At 43.0% G+C, this 12,571-nt stretch overlaps 1 protein-coding gene across 5 annotated transcripts in view; it reads left to right on the forward strand.

Annotated features, from left to right (window-relative positions):
* prkar1b (protein kinase, cAMP-dependent, regulatory, type I, beta) overlaps nucleotides 1-7,784 on the forward strand; it is a 68,207-nt gene extending 60,423 nt beyond the window's left edge. For all 5 annotated transcript variants that reach the window (XM_007556408.2, XM_016673544.1, XM_007556409.2 and 2 more), the window contains 2 exons: nucleotides 6,708-6,789; nucleotides 6,860-7,784. In XM_007556408.2, coding sequence (XP_007556470.1) covers nucleotides 6,708-6,789; nucleotides 6,860-7,032 — 255 coding nt within the window. In that variant the 3' untranslated portion in view covers nucleotides 7,033-7,784. The remainder of the gene's footprint in view (nucleotides 1-6,707; nucleotides 6,790-6,859) is intronic.
* Nucleotides 7,785-12,571: the final 4,787 nt, after the last annotated feature.

The following is a 12,571-nucleotide window of genomic DNA, read 5'->3' on the forward strand; positions in this document are numbered from 1 at the left end:
TATATAATTTTTTTTTTTCTCAATATGTAATCTTTTTGTTTGCTTCTTGCAAATAAACAGATTTAGCTACAAAAAAAAACAACATTGCAACTAAACAGCCTGGTTTTACTAGTCAAGCAATATAAACAAAAAATGTGTGTCTTAACTGAGTAAAAAGCTAGAACACCTTCCCCCACAACAGCTAGTTTTACTCCCTTTGGCTGAAACGACTTCGGCGAGGCAGACAGCCACCAGCCTCTGACGTCAGTCTGTGGAAAGTTTTCCCCACTCCTCACTTTCAGCTGTGAGATGCTTTAAAGTCCCTTACATTACCTGCTAAGGATAGCATGTTGTCACTCTTACTACTGACCACAAGTCAGTACAGGACCTCCAGATGTTGCCGTAAAATTCCCAAATCTTATCTCGACACTGACCTGTATTCGCTGTGGGCTCCTGTTCAGCCGCGAAAAATGGGGGGGGATATAATGCCTGACAACATAATGACAGAGAAGTGCACACTCTGTTAAACTGAATGTGTGGCAATGAAGACCAGTTCCCCTAATGACCAACACCCAGGATGCCACACACACGCACACACACACACACCAACGCACACACATGCACACGCACACACACCAACACACACAACACTGAGTAAACCAGCTATTGAGGAGCAGTAAAATGAGGTTAGCAGGTTGTAATCACACACACAACAAATTGAGCTCTTTGTGAACAGTGGCCACATGTAATGTTTACAGGCTGTACTTTAGCAAACATGGTGAAACATTATATTTAGCTGCAACAGTGCTTGCAGCCATCCTTGATTTGAGCAGCGCCTTTAGTGTCTGTGTCACTCCCCAGCCTCTCCTTGTTTTCCCTAAACATGTTATCGCTACCATAAAAAGCAAAAATATTGAATCTAAATTCAACTCTGTCAAAGTCTTCACACTTTTTCCCAGTTGCACACTTTACAGCCACGAGCTTTGTGTTTGGATTTCATGTGATAGAGCAACACGAAGCAGCCAGGAGGCCCAGGGAGCTGCGGATCAGGTTGGAGAATCGATAAGCAATCTCCTGTGTGGTCAGGGATAGCTGGTCGGGGTTGATGGGAAGATGGCCAGAGCAGATTGTAAGGCAATCCTGCAGAAGACTCGCGACCAGGGCGGAGATTCACTTTGCTGCAGGACAACAAGACTAAAGATACGATCTGAAAATAATATGGAATGGTTCAGATTGAAGCAAATTCATGTGTTAGGATGACCCAATCAAAATCCAGAGTATATTGGGAGTTTATTGGGCTTCTGTGGGAACACTCCTTTAAATCTAAATGAACCTGAGCTACTTTGTGAAGGAGAATGAGCAAAAATTGCCAGTCTGTCGATGTTCAAAGAGAGCAGAGACATTGCAGCAAAAGTATTTTGTCTACATTTATGCACAATACTTTCATTCTTTTTCTCCAACCTTAGTTACTTATGCTCTGAGTTGGTCTGTTTCTTATTAAAATGCCAAGAAAGTGCATTGATGTGTGTCGTAATGCAAGAGTACTTGGGAAGGTTTTAGCTGAATGAGTGCTTTAAACTTCCTAACATTGTATTTCACCAGCTGGTCGTGTCTGAGGCCTCCAAATTTAGCTGCAGACGTCCCTCAAAGGTCACATTGACTCTGCAGAAAATAGAAAAAGAAAAAAAACAAAAAAAAACAATCAGCTTTGCATGACTCACCGATCTGGGAGTTTGTACATGCCAAAAGGAGAGAAATATGTTGTGGACTTGAGGGGAATAGAAGATGGAGATACAGTAAAAGCGGGAGCAAAGAGGGGAATGCGTTTTCCGACTCAACAAACAAGTTTTAGCTTGTGCTTATCACAGATCAGACGCTCTTATCATTAAGGACGATGACTACATTTTATACAAGATTTATCGCCGTTTCCCACCTTAAATCTTTCGTGGGCCGGTACACACCCACTGTTTTTCCACCTACTTTTGCGCCCAGTTGCGGTTCGGCTCCGTTTGTAACCTCATGTCTCATGGCAGCCCAACTTTCCCAGAGCGCCGTGGACTGGGCTGGAATGCGTGCTGCTGACTTTCACACGGGGTCAGGAGACCCAGCCTCCCGGGAGGGGAGACGAGAGAGAGCGAGGGAGACAGACGGAGGCAGAAAGGAAAGGGATGAGCAAAGGAGGGCAGGACGTGTGGGCAGACCGCAAAATAAAGGAGGATTTTGAAAGTGTGACTAATTGCAAGAAAAGCTTCCTGCAATCTCACTATAGTCTCCCTTTTTCTGCGTCTTCTCATGTGCACATGTTATGGTTGTTGTTGCTATTTATATGACAGCAGTGCCTTTGCTCATACGTCCCTTGTGTCCTAATCTGTCTCCTCTCGCTATTATTTGTGAATCAGCGAAAGGAAAAAAAACAAACAAAAAAACACCACTAAATACGTACTGCTTTAAAAGAAGGAGCTTATAGAGACATCATGTTTTTGTGGCCTGGATGGAAGATTGAGGCTTTAATGAAAGAGGACATGTTTACATTTTATTCTCACACGGTACAAACAAGCCCTCACAGGCTCCAGGGGCCACGAGGTGTCGAATCTCAGCTTCCCTAACGTCAACCACTTCTGCTACTTCTTTTTCTGTCCTTATTTCTTCTCCTTCTTCTGTTGTCATAAATGGAAGGCTTTTCATTTTAGAATACAAATAAAATAATCCTTAGTCCTTATGTATAGTAAGGCGACGGCAGCATTATGCTGGGGTAATGACTGAGTTTAGCATAGATGGGGAAAACGGTTGGAGTTGAGGGGAAGGCAGACAGAACTACTTACAGGGCCGTCCTGAAAGGAAACCTGCTACTGCTGATGGTGGTGGGGATGTGACAAAATGTGGAAAAAGTTACGGTGTGAATACTTCTCCGTGGACTTACTTACTTTTGTGGCTTATATAATGTATGCTACCCTGTTATTTCACATGGTTAAATTCTTTTATTATTAAAAATATCAAAAATAATGAGTTGGCTGCAAATCTTTGCTTTCAAGTAAAAGTGTAAACGGGCTTTACATGTTTAAAGCTGTTGTTCAACTGGACGTTGATCCCGAGTCTAAAGTCTTTTCCATCCACCTTACGATCAACTCCGACCAGCCTCCCCACAGCATGGTGCTGCCGCTGCTGTGTTTCAACGTGGAGTTTAATGATGTTTCCTCCCACACACGGTGTTTTGAAAGCTACTTCACGTTGATCCATCACATAAAATCCCCCCAAAAATAAACTGAAGTTTGTGGTTATAATGTAACCGAATGTGAAAATATTTAAGGTTCTATATTTTTATTTCCAAATATGAAGTTAGTTCAGTAAAAAAAAACAAACAACAAAAAGATAATTTTCTTTTTAATGTCACTATGTAAATAAAACACAGACGTTCTTAAAGGTAAGACGTCATGAAGTCGTCTTCTCTGCTCACATATTTGCCCTCGTCTCCCAGACTCATCGCTCTAAACAGTATTTCGTAAGCTGTCTCACATTTGTCTTTCGACCTCCCACAAGAGTAATCACACTGACGGGACTCGGAGGGTTCCAGTGGGTCACGCAGAACAAAGACCCTCTGTGGATTTCCAACAGCACATATCATCTGCTGTTCGTCTGTATTCCAAACCTGCTTCCTGACGTGCGGCTCAGCTGATGCCTGATCTAAGCGAGGGCGGATCGATGGAGTTCACGAAGCAGGTCGTATTTTTAATTTGAAGGAAAAGATCACCGGGTCCTGACGGAGTAAAGCCATTTTTGGAATTGCTTCAACGCAGCCCTCGGGCGCGGACGGAAGAGAGCGAATTTAGTTAGAAACGGTGCTGCTGGGGAAGTCGGTGAGCTGTGTGTGTTTGAATGAGAAGGTGCAGACACTCCTGGTGCTGGGTGGCCCCATGAACAGGCTATTCCGGATATCACCTTTCTCCATCTCGCCCCGTGCCCCTGTCTGTGTTTCTCTGAGCGCGTCAGCGTTCCATTGCTCCTCGTACAAGCAAGCTGTTACATTTTGACTTGTCATCCCAAGTTGATTCATTACCTTCGGCCTGTGGCGTATTTATTTAAGCGCTGATGCATGTGAATATGTATTTCTGCGCATGAGCTGTCACAAAGGACCTGCTGAGGGACAGACGGCCGCTTTTCTCTCATTTAATTGGCGTGAACTCTTTATTCACTCGCATTTCCCCCCCGCCCCGTTATTTTCTGTTTGTTTTTCTTTATGCCTGACCTCTCCTGCCCCCTTTTGTTGTCAGCGGTCTGGAGCGGCCTTTGTTAGGCAGGCGAAGCTCTTAAATGTTTATAAAAGAAATATCTGTGGAGCAGAGCACTCCCCCTGAGGTGGTACAGTATGAGATGGTTATCTGGACCACACTGGATGAGGCCTGTTCACGAGCAACTGTTGTTGCAGCGCTGCACTGTCTCACTCTCTTTGTTTGGACATGAATGGAAAGGAGAGTATTACGGTGGTTGTAAACACAGGAGCGCTACCTTCCCGCTTATTCGTTTCGCCTTCAGCTTAGAGAAAAAAAAAAAAATCCAACTGCAATCCTACAAATGCAGTTCGTAAGTTACAAAAATAGCACTTGAATGGGCTAAAAATGTGAAGAAGCAATAATGGGGAGGTAAATTAGGCAGAGATTTACCGTTTATTGGGATTTAAAATAGCTTTTCTCGTCATAAACAGCAACTGTGAAGTAATTTTAGGGCACGTCGGTGGCGCAGGGATAAAGTGTGACCCATGTGTGGAGGCCTGGGTCCGCGACGCGGCTGTTGCGAGTTCAAGTCCTGGCCCGACCTTTGCCACATGTCTCCCCGCCCCTCTCTCATAACCCACCTTTCTGTCTAACAACTGCTAAATGAAGGCCAATAAAACCTTTAAAAAAAACTGTGAAGTACTGATGAGTGGCTGTTAATCTCAATACAAAACCACAATCAGGTGTTAACCAGCAAAACAAGAAATGAGTGTATTTATATAGCTCATCACCTGCTTGCCTAAAATGATGATGCAACATAATTTCTAAATCCAGTTTGACTTTCTTCCAGGATTTAAGTCCGTTCATCTTCCCCTGAACCCTAAGCAGATTCCCTCGATATTCTAAAAAAAGATGCCTCCCCACAGCATGATGCTGCCACCTCCACTGATGTGAAGTGTTAATTTTTCTCCACATCCAGAGTTTTTAGAATTTAAGCAAAACAGTTTAAGTCACATCTCCCTTTTTCCCATGAAGGCCATATTTGTTGAGTTCAGGACTTGTGGTTGTCATGCCAACAGATTTTCCCGTCAGAGTTCCTCCAGGGCTCTTGGCTGCTCTCTTATCACTCTCCTTTTCCTGGCTGATTAGATTAGTTATCAGATAAATCATATTTTATCACATCCAAGCCGTCTGAATAAAGCGCCATATGAAGACGGCGCTGCTGCAGAACGGCGTAAATGACTTTCCCATGGTCTCGCCGACTGTCACTGTCACTGTTGCGACGTGTTGCGTTGTCAACGTGGTAACTGCACAGTGCACATTTTCCAGCACTGATTCGAAAAGGGGATTCGCAAATTACTCCTTGCTTGGAATACTCTGCACAGCTCATTTCTAGCGTAAACTCGCAGAGTCACACACACACCCTTTTGTTGAAATACAGTCTCACCTTTGTCTGCCAGCAGTGAGTAGCTGCTGGCAGTTTGAGGGGGGGGAGGGGGGTTCTCATTAAGCCTCATTATATTCATATTTAGCATTATTAGCCTGGTCAGCGACCAGGAGCACAGAAAGCAGAAAGGGATTAGAAACGTTTGAGGGATTGCTGGAACAATCAACTCTGTCTTCTAAAGCAGTCCAAGACAAGCCGGGAAGTTCCCGTCTTGACTTTCCTTTTTTTTTTCTTTTTTTTTTTCTTCCTTTTTTACCTGCCATCAATTACAGCAGCTCTTAAAACGTCGCATGTTTCGAGATTAGCGCTGAATGTGCTTGCAAAGCGTGCATCGGGTGCAGCTTCAAACGTGTTTTCTGGGAGATTTTGGAAAATTGTACATTTTCAGGCATGTAGTTTGAAGTTTGCTAGCAGCTGCAGGACTAATCCTTTGTTGGCCAAAATAAATCCAAATAATTTCCCCTTGCCTTTGCTTGTTAGATGAATCACACAGTCAAGCTTCCCACAACAACAAAAATGCATGATGAATATATGCATCCCCTGGAGTTGTTAGACTCTCAGGTGCTTTTTTGATTTAGAGTTTTCTAATATTAGCTCAGAATTTATGCATGTGTGTGTGTGTGTGTGTGTGTGTGTGTGTGTGTTTGTGCAGTGGTTTGGGGGTCATTTAAGGACTTAAAGCTCCTCTTTGTTGGACAATACAGCAGTTTCCAGTTCACGGATGAGTTCTGATTTAGAGGATTTCGTGATGGAGACAGTGATGACTCACTTCATCCCCAAGTGGGCTTAGATGTTTGTGTTTATTATTCAGCGGAGGAACCGGGGCGGAGATAATGGATTTTTCTGTCCTGTCCCGTCTTGGACGTCCCTGTTCGTGTGCGTCCCACTCAACAGGTGTTCGTCCCACAGCGTCTACGACTAAATCCAGTGCACCTGTGTTCTTATGAAGCAGAGGAATTTTCTCCTCAGCCTAATCCTCCTCATGATTTTCAGTCTCCTGTCCACCTTTTTTTTCCACAGTTTTGCCTTTCTTCTACATAGCTGAGGACCTTTCTGTTTCTGTGTGTGTGCAGGGAATAGCCTCTGTTCTGCAGCGCCGATCTGACAACGAGGAGTACGTCGAGGTCGGACGCCTCGGACCCTCAGACTACTTTGGTGAGCATCGTCCTTCTAATTACTTTGCCATCCATCTCTGATTTTGACCTTCCGCTCCTGTTGCGTCCAGGTGAGATCGCCCTGCTGCTGAACCGTCCCCGGGCAGCCACCGTCGTCGCCCGCGGACCCCTCAAGTGCGTGAAGCTGGACCGGCCCCGCTTTGAGCGCGTGCTGGGGCCGTGCTCCGAGATCCTCAAGAGGAACATCCAGAGATACAACAGCTTCATCTCCCTCACCGTGTGAGAGCTCGGCCCCCTTTCCGCCCACCACTCCACCAGCAGGGGTGTGCACCATCATCATCAGCAGCATCAGAGGTTTAGGGTCAGGGTTGGGAACCGGGGGGGAGTGGGGGGTTGTTGGGACACAGGGGTGAACAGCAATTTTAAATACAAAATGACACAGAAAGCTTGTTTCCTACCTTTACTTCTTTTCTTTTCTTTTCGTTTTTTTAATCTTGTGCACTTTGACTCAGTCTACTTGTCACGCAGCTGTAAAAATCAGAAGAGGACAGAAACTATTTCAATCATCATCTAATGTAAATGAGTCGCTTTACGATGCACGAGGGACTCGTATAAAAATGGTGTTTGCACTTTAATGTATTTTACGGAGCATGCGGACACATTCAGGAATCACGCAGGAAGCGAGGTCATGTTTACGCACAGCGTCAGGAAGTGGGTGCACATTTCTTTGCTCGCTGGATGTTGTTGCTTTTTGATGCCTTTTTATTTTTATTTTGTTTTTGTTTTTTTGTTTTTTTTAACTCTGCCTGTGCGTTGCATCTTTTCTCGATCAAAACAAACACGCACTACACAGATCTTTGTTCCCTTAAATGTACTGTAGTCAGAGAGGTGTGAAGAAAACTTTTCTCGGCTGTTTTAACATTTTTCTTTGCGTCGAAAGAATAACTCTGTCATCCTTATCAGGTTGAAGATTGTTAGATGTAGCTGGGGGCTTACTTTGTAGATTTTTTTTTTTTAGTGCTAACATATACAACAGTTTAAAAAAACACATGACGTTTGTGTTAAAATGTACTGTCTGTGCATCCAAAGAGTGATACAGCTTTTTGTTGCACTGGTTTTCTTAACTCTAGCAGCTATTGAGGCAATTTGACAGAATGGTATGGATAATTACTGTCAGACTCTGCAGTGTAGAAACATCTTTTTTTTTTTTACCTACTTTATCTGTTATGCTGCTCTCTTATTTTTTTTTCAGTTGGTGATTTCTTGCTCTCTGGGTCCGTTTTAAATCATGCATCCACCTTGCAAAGCTTGGATCTGAATTTTAAAGCTGATGTACAGAGCGAGCTTTCGAGATATTTTCTTTTACCTCCCACATCATCCTGCTCAGATAAACTTGGATCATCGTCCATCCATCCTTGTCACAGTTCCAGGTGTTTTAATCTTTTTAATTATTACTCTCACTGCAGATGTGGGCAAGTCGAGGCAAGGAGCTATTAACTTGTAGCCACTTCCTGAATTAGGAAGATCAACACACATCACACAGGCACACAGCGAGTGATTCCGAAACGGATTTTGAGCATGTCACACTGTGTGAACCTGATTATATAAAAAAGGTTGTTGGTAACAATGCCTTTCTGTACGACGGGAGATGGCAGACTGCACGGCTGCTGCTGCAAATGCAGAATCGCAGCAGAAATGGAAAGTTTTGGATGGGAAAGCAGAATTGGATTCTGGACAGAAGGAGTGGAGAGCGAACAAAAGAAGACCTTATGGAGGCACTTACTACTTTCCTACATGAGAGGAATCGGAAAGTAATAAGCTGTTATAAATTTCCCCTTAAAATTTCAAACACCGACTAATAATTTTTGTAAGTCATCGTTGCACAGCGGAAAACCTGCTCCTTTTGAATGATATGTTCTCGTGTATTTTTTGATTTACAAGTGTGGCTGAGAGAAACTATGCTCTGTTTCATGTCATATTTATTCCCCAGAGGCCATCCCTGCACAGCGTGAACCTGGCTCCTGAGTCACATCATATTTATTCCCCAGTGAAACAAGATTACTTGATTGCCAATCAAAACTTTAGAGACAGTCTGGTTATCTTAAAATATGTGGAAAGAAAATCATCAAACTTTTGGATTCTTGAAACATCCCCCCACACACACACACACTTATAATAAATGTACTCAAGTTTTGTTTTTTTGTTTTTTTCTTCTAAATTTTCAGTGTGGCATTCACTTCTAAAAGAAAAGTTTCTTTGAATAATTTTCTAAAACTATTGGGGGGGGGGGAAAACACATTTATTAAACCTTTTACTTGAGTGGTCTGCGCAGTGTTAAACTGGAGGTTCATCTTGGCCAACATATCAGTTGCTGGAGCCTGAAGATTTCAGCTCTGTGAAGACAGTAAAAGCATCTTAGTTCGATACGATTACCGTTTTTTTCCCACTTCATGAGAAACCAGCGTTTACCATTGAGCTACATCACACTTTTGATACACAGACAGTAATGTTGGGATCACTTCTTCATTCCTGTTTTCAGCTCTTCTGTCAGGTTAGATGAAAAATAACAAAAAATATGTAGAGATTCTTAACGTTTCTGTGAGCTGTTGTTCTCCAAAGGTTCAGTCGTGTCGTCTCCACACGACCCAACCCGAAAGGCTTACACCGTCTCAGGACCGAATAAAGAAATCTGCTTGTTTTTTGAGGTGATTTTGTTTGATGTTTTAGTACTTTTGCACCACTTTCGAGTTTAAAAGCGTTGGGTCACCACCGCAGTCTGATTCAGATGTTTTTTGAAATGTTCTCAAGAAGAGAAAGTTGAGAAAACTAAGAATTTGTGTTGGTTTCCTTTGATCTACAGTTCTGTCAGTGTTGCACAACTGACCCGATGTTTAAAAAAAAAAATGGGACCTTAAGAAAAAGAGTCTTTCTGTATTTCTCTTCTGTGTATCTTTTCTTTTTTTTTCAACTATCAAACCATCTTGAGCAAATAAAGATAAGCTTCAGAAACTCTTTTGAGTTGACGTTGTTTTCTTCTTGGTCTTTTTGGTCCCTGGGGGAGTTGTGACTTTTCCTCACATTCTTTCCTCCCGTTTATCCCAGCTTTTGGCACATTTTCCTCCTCTCCTGACTGGACTTAGTTACTACTCTTTTCTTTACCTCACCTCACTGCACATAACCTCTGATAGCTGTTGAATCTCTGATAATTTTCCTTCTCTCTCCTGCTTACGTCCTCCTCAGTCACGTCTCTCATATTTCTTTTTTTCCTACAGGCTTCTCCCTCTTTTTCCCACCCTCCACTCTTGTCTTTTGTCTGCTCTCTGTCCTTCTCACGTTAAGCCCAGTGTCAGTCATCCGTCATAGCGGGGCTGTCAGAAAGGCTCGGAGCTCCTCCCAGGCGGTTTACACCACCGTGGACTAAAGCCTCTGCAGCTTTGACACATTCCTCTTCATCTTAATGTCCACTAAATCAACTGAGGAATGTGCCCCCAACTCGCTGACATTGAGTTTAATACTCCCCTCGCCACACAGGCACAACTTCTTTGGCTTTCACAGTGTACGCTAACGGACCTTAACAAGTTTGGGTTTTTCCTCAAGCTACCGGTTCAACATTTTCTGATTGCAATTTTGGTCCTGAAGTGTCTTGCCCAAGGATAAAATGACTGAGAGAGAACGAGCCGGCATTCCACTAATTACAAAACATTGTGCTATTTCCTGAGCCTCTCACCTCTGAAGGTCCAGTCTTAGGCTTTTGACCTTGAGCTCAAGCACATTAAGGGTACACAGCTGGACACTTACCCAAAATCCACCAGCGAATCCATCTCTAACTGGCTCACGAAAGCCAAATTGAAGGTATCAGGAGTCAAAGTGCAGACTTAAATCTGACTGAGATGCTGTGGTATTGAAAACTTTACAATGTGTCTTCGTTAAAACAATCCTGCACATACGAGTGGATCCGTTTCCATTAATCAAAGCTGTTTTTGGCTTAGAGGGGATTCACACAGGGCAGCGTGGGTTTGGATAGATTTCTTCTGTCCTTTTTCACAGTTAACGGAAATAATCATTTTAAAAGTGCATCTTGTCTAGTTGTCTATGTCTGGAAGATCTTTTTCACAGCATTCTACATGGCTGAGAACAATAAATGAGATTGTTGCTGGGTTAAAACTTGACTAAAGTTATTGTGAGGAAATGGAAAGAATGAATTTAGCTACCAGGTATTTTAGGCTCTCTGGTTGACCGCAGGACAGGTGCAGACCAACCATTTCACAGCCCAGCCTGCTGACGGCTCACTAAATCCATTCATTTTGATTCAAAGTTCTGGAATTGGCATGAAACTGAACCTTATAAGTACCACTGTTATTCAAGCATTTGCCAAAGAATGCAGCATTTGTATGACAGGGTACGCCTAAATTAACAAAAGAGGAACTGGTCACCTAAGCCTTCCCTTTTGTATCTCTCTGTGTGTGTGTGTGTGTGTGTGTGTGTGTGTGTGTGTGTGTGTGTGCGTGCGTGCGTGTTTTCAGAGTACCAGATTAGACACGGCCATTACCGAGCCATCCTGGGTGGGCTAGCTAAGGACAAATCTTGGCACTGTCACATGTGCAGTGTTATGAAGCCCTGACACGATGGAACAGAGCCAGTATAGGAGTAAACACAAACACACACTTTCAGTCTGTGCTGCTGCTTTTATATTAGCTCACTTGGGCCTTACTGCAGAGGTTCTCAATGGCACGCAACTCTCCGTGACTCCGGTGGAGCATATAAAAAAAAACGAATAGCAGCTCTAGAATCTGTACGACAACCACAGTGCAGTGCAGAGTTGTTGGAGAAAGATGGTTTCCTTTTCTGTTTTTTTTTTCTTTTTTTTTTTTTTTTACAAATAAAAATCTAAAAAAAAATGAGAAGTGCGTTTGTGTTCAGCTTCTCCACCCTGAGCTGTTGCTACAGCTAACAGCTTCTCAGTTGGATATACATCTGGACTTTGAGTAGGCCGTTTTGAGACCTTAATACATCTTTATCCAAGTCGTTTTTGAACCTTTGATTGCATGTTTAGTGGCAGAATGTCGACATCCAGCTCACTTCAACTCTTTTGCATTCTCCCACTGGAGAATGTTGGGTATATCGCAGTGCAGAGGGCTGAAAATAAAAAAAGTGCTACATTTGTCTGATTGTTATTTATGAAAATGTGAGAAAACATGCACAAACATGCATTACTTTGTGTCGCTCTATCACATAAACTCACCAAAACAAATTGAAGTTTGTGGCTAAACTTTTAAGAGATACTTTTATGATGCCAAGTACTGATGGTCTTGGTATCTACTATTACTTCAACCTTCCCCCCCTCTCGCGCCGTTCCATATTCGCACTCACTGATGAGTAAGTCTGCTGACTCCTTGTCTCCGAAAATCTGGACGAGACTTGAGGATGAGGATGGAGTTGGAGGAGGCAATGAGCAATCGAGAGGCAGAAGTGAAAGGTCACACAAGCTTCACTGTGGGACCCATAACAATGGCTTCCTAGTTTTTTTTTTCTGAACTCCTCTGAGAGTAACTCACATAAGCACCTCAGAGTTTATCCCGACATAGAAACATTTTCCCCACTCATTTACAGCATGGCTTCTCATGCACATCCCTCCAAATTCCAAGTTTTATATAACGAGTGCCTAAAATTTACAAGATTAACTATCTGGGAGGAATTTGGTGTTTTTTGTGCTTTTTTTTTTTTGAATAATCCCACACACTCTTTTTATGAGAAGATATTTAAACCTGGCACAGTGCCGCGGGGTGTGTTAGCATCATCACCTCCCCCCATGTCTTTTTCTT

The sequence above is a fragment of the Poecilia formosa genome, unplaced genomic scaffold (genome assembly GCF_000485575.1).
Source record: "Poecilia formosa unplaced genomic scaffold, Poecilia_formosa-5.1.2 Scaffold78, whole genome shotgun sequence".
Taxonomy (NCBI): Eukaryota; Metazoa; Chordata; class Actinopteri; order Cyprinodontiformes; family Poeciliidae; genus Poecilia; species Poecilia formosa.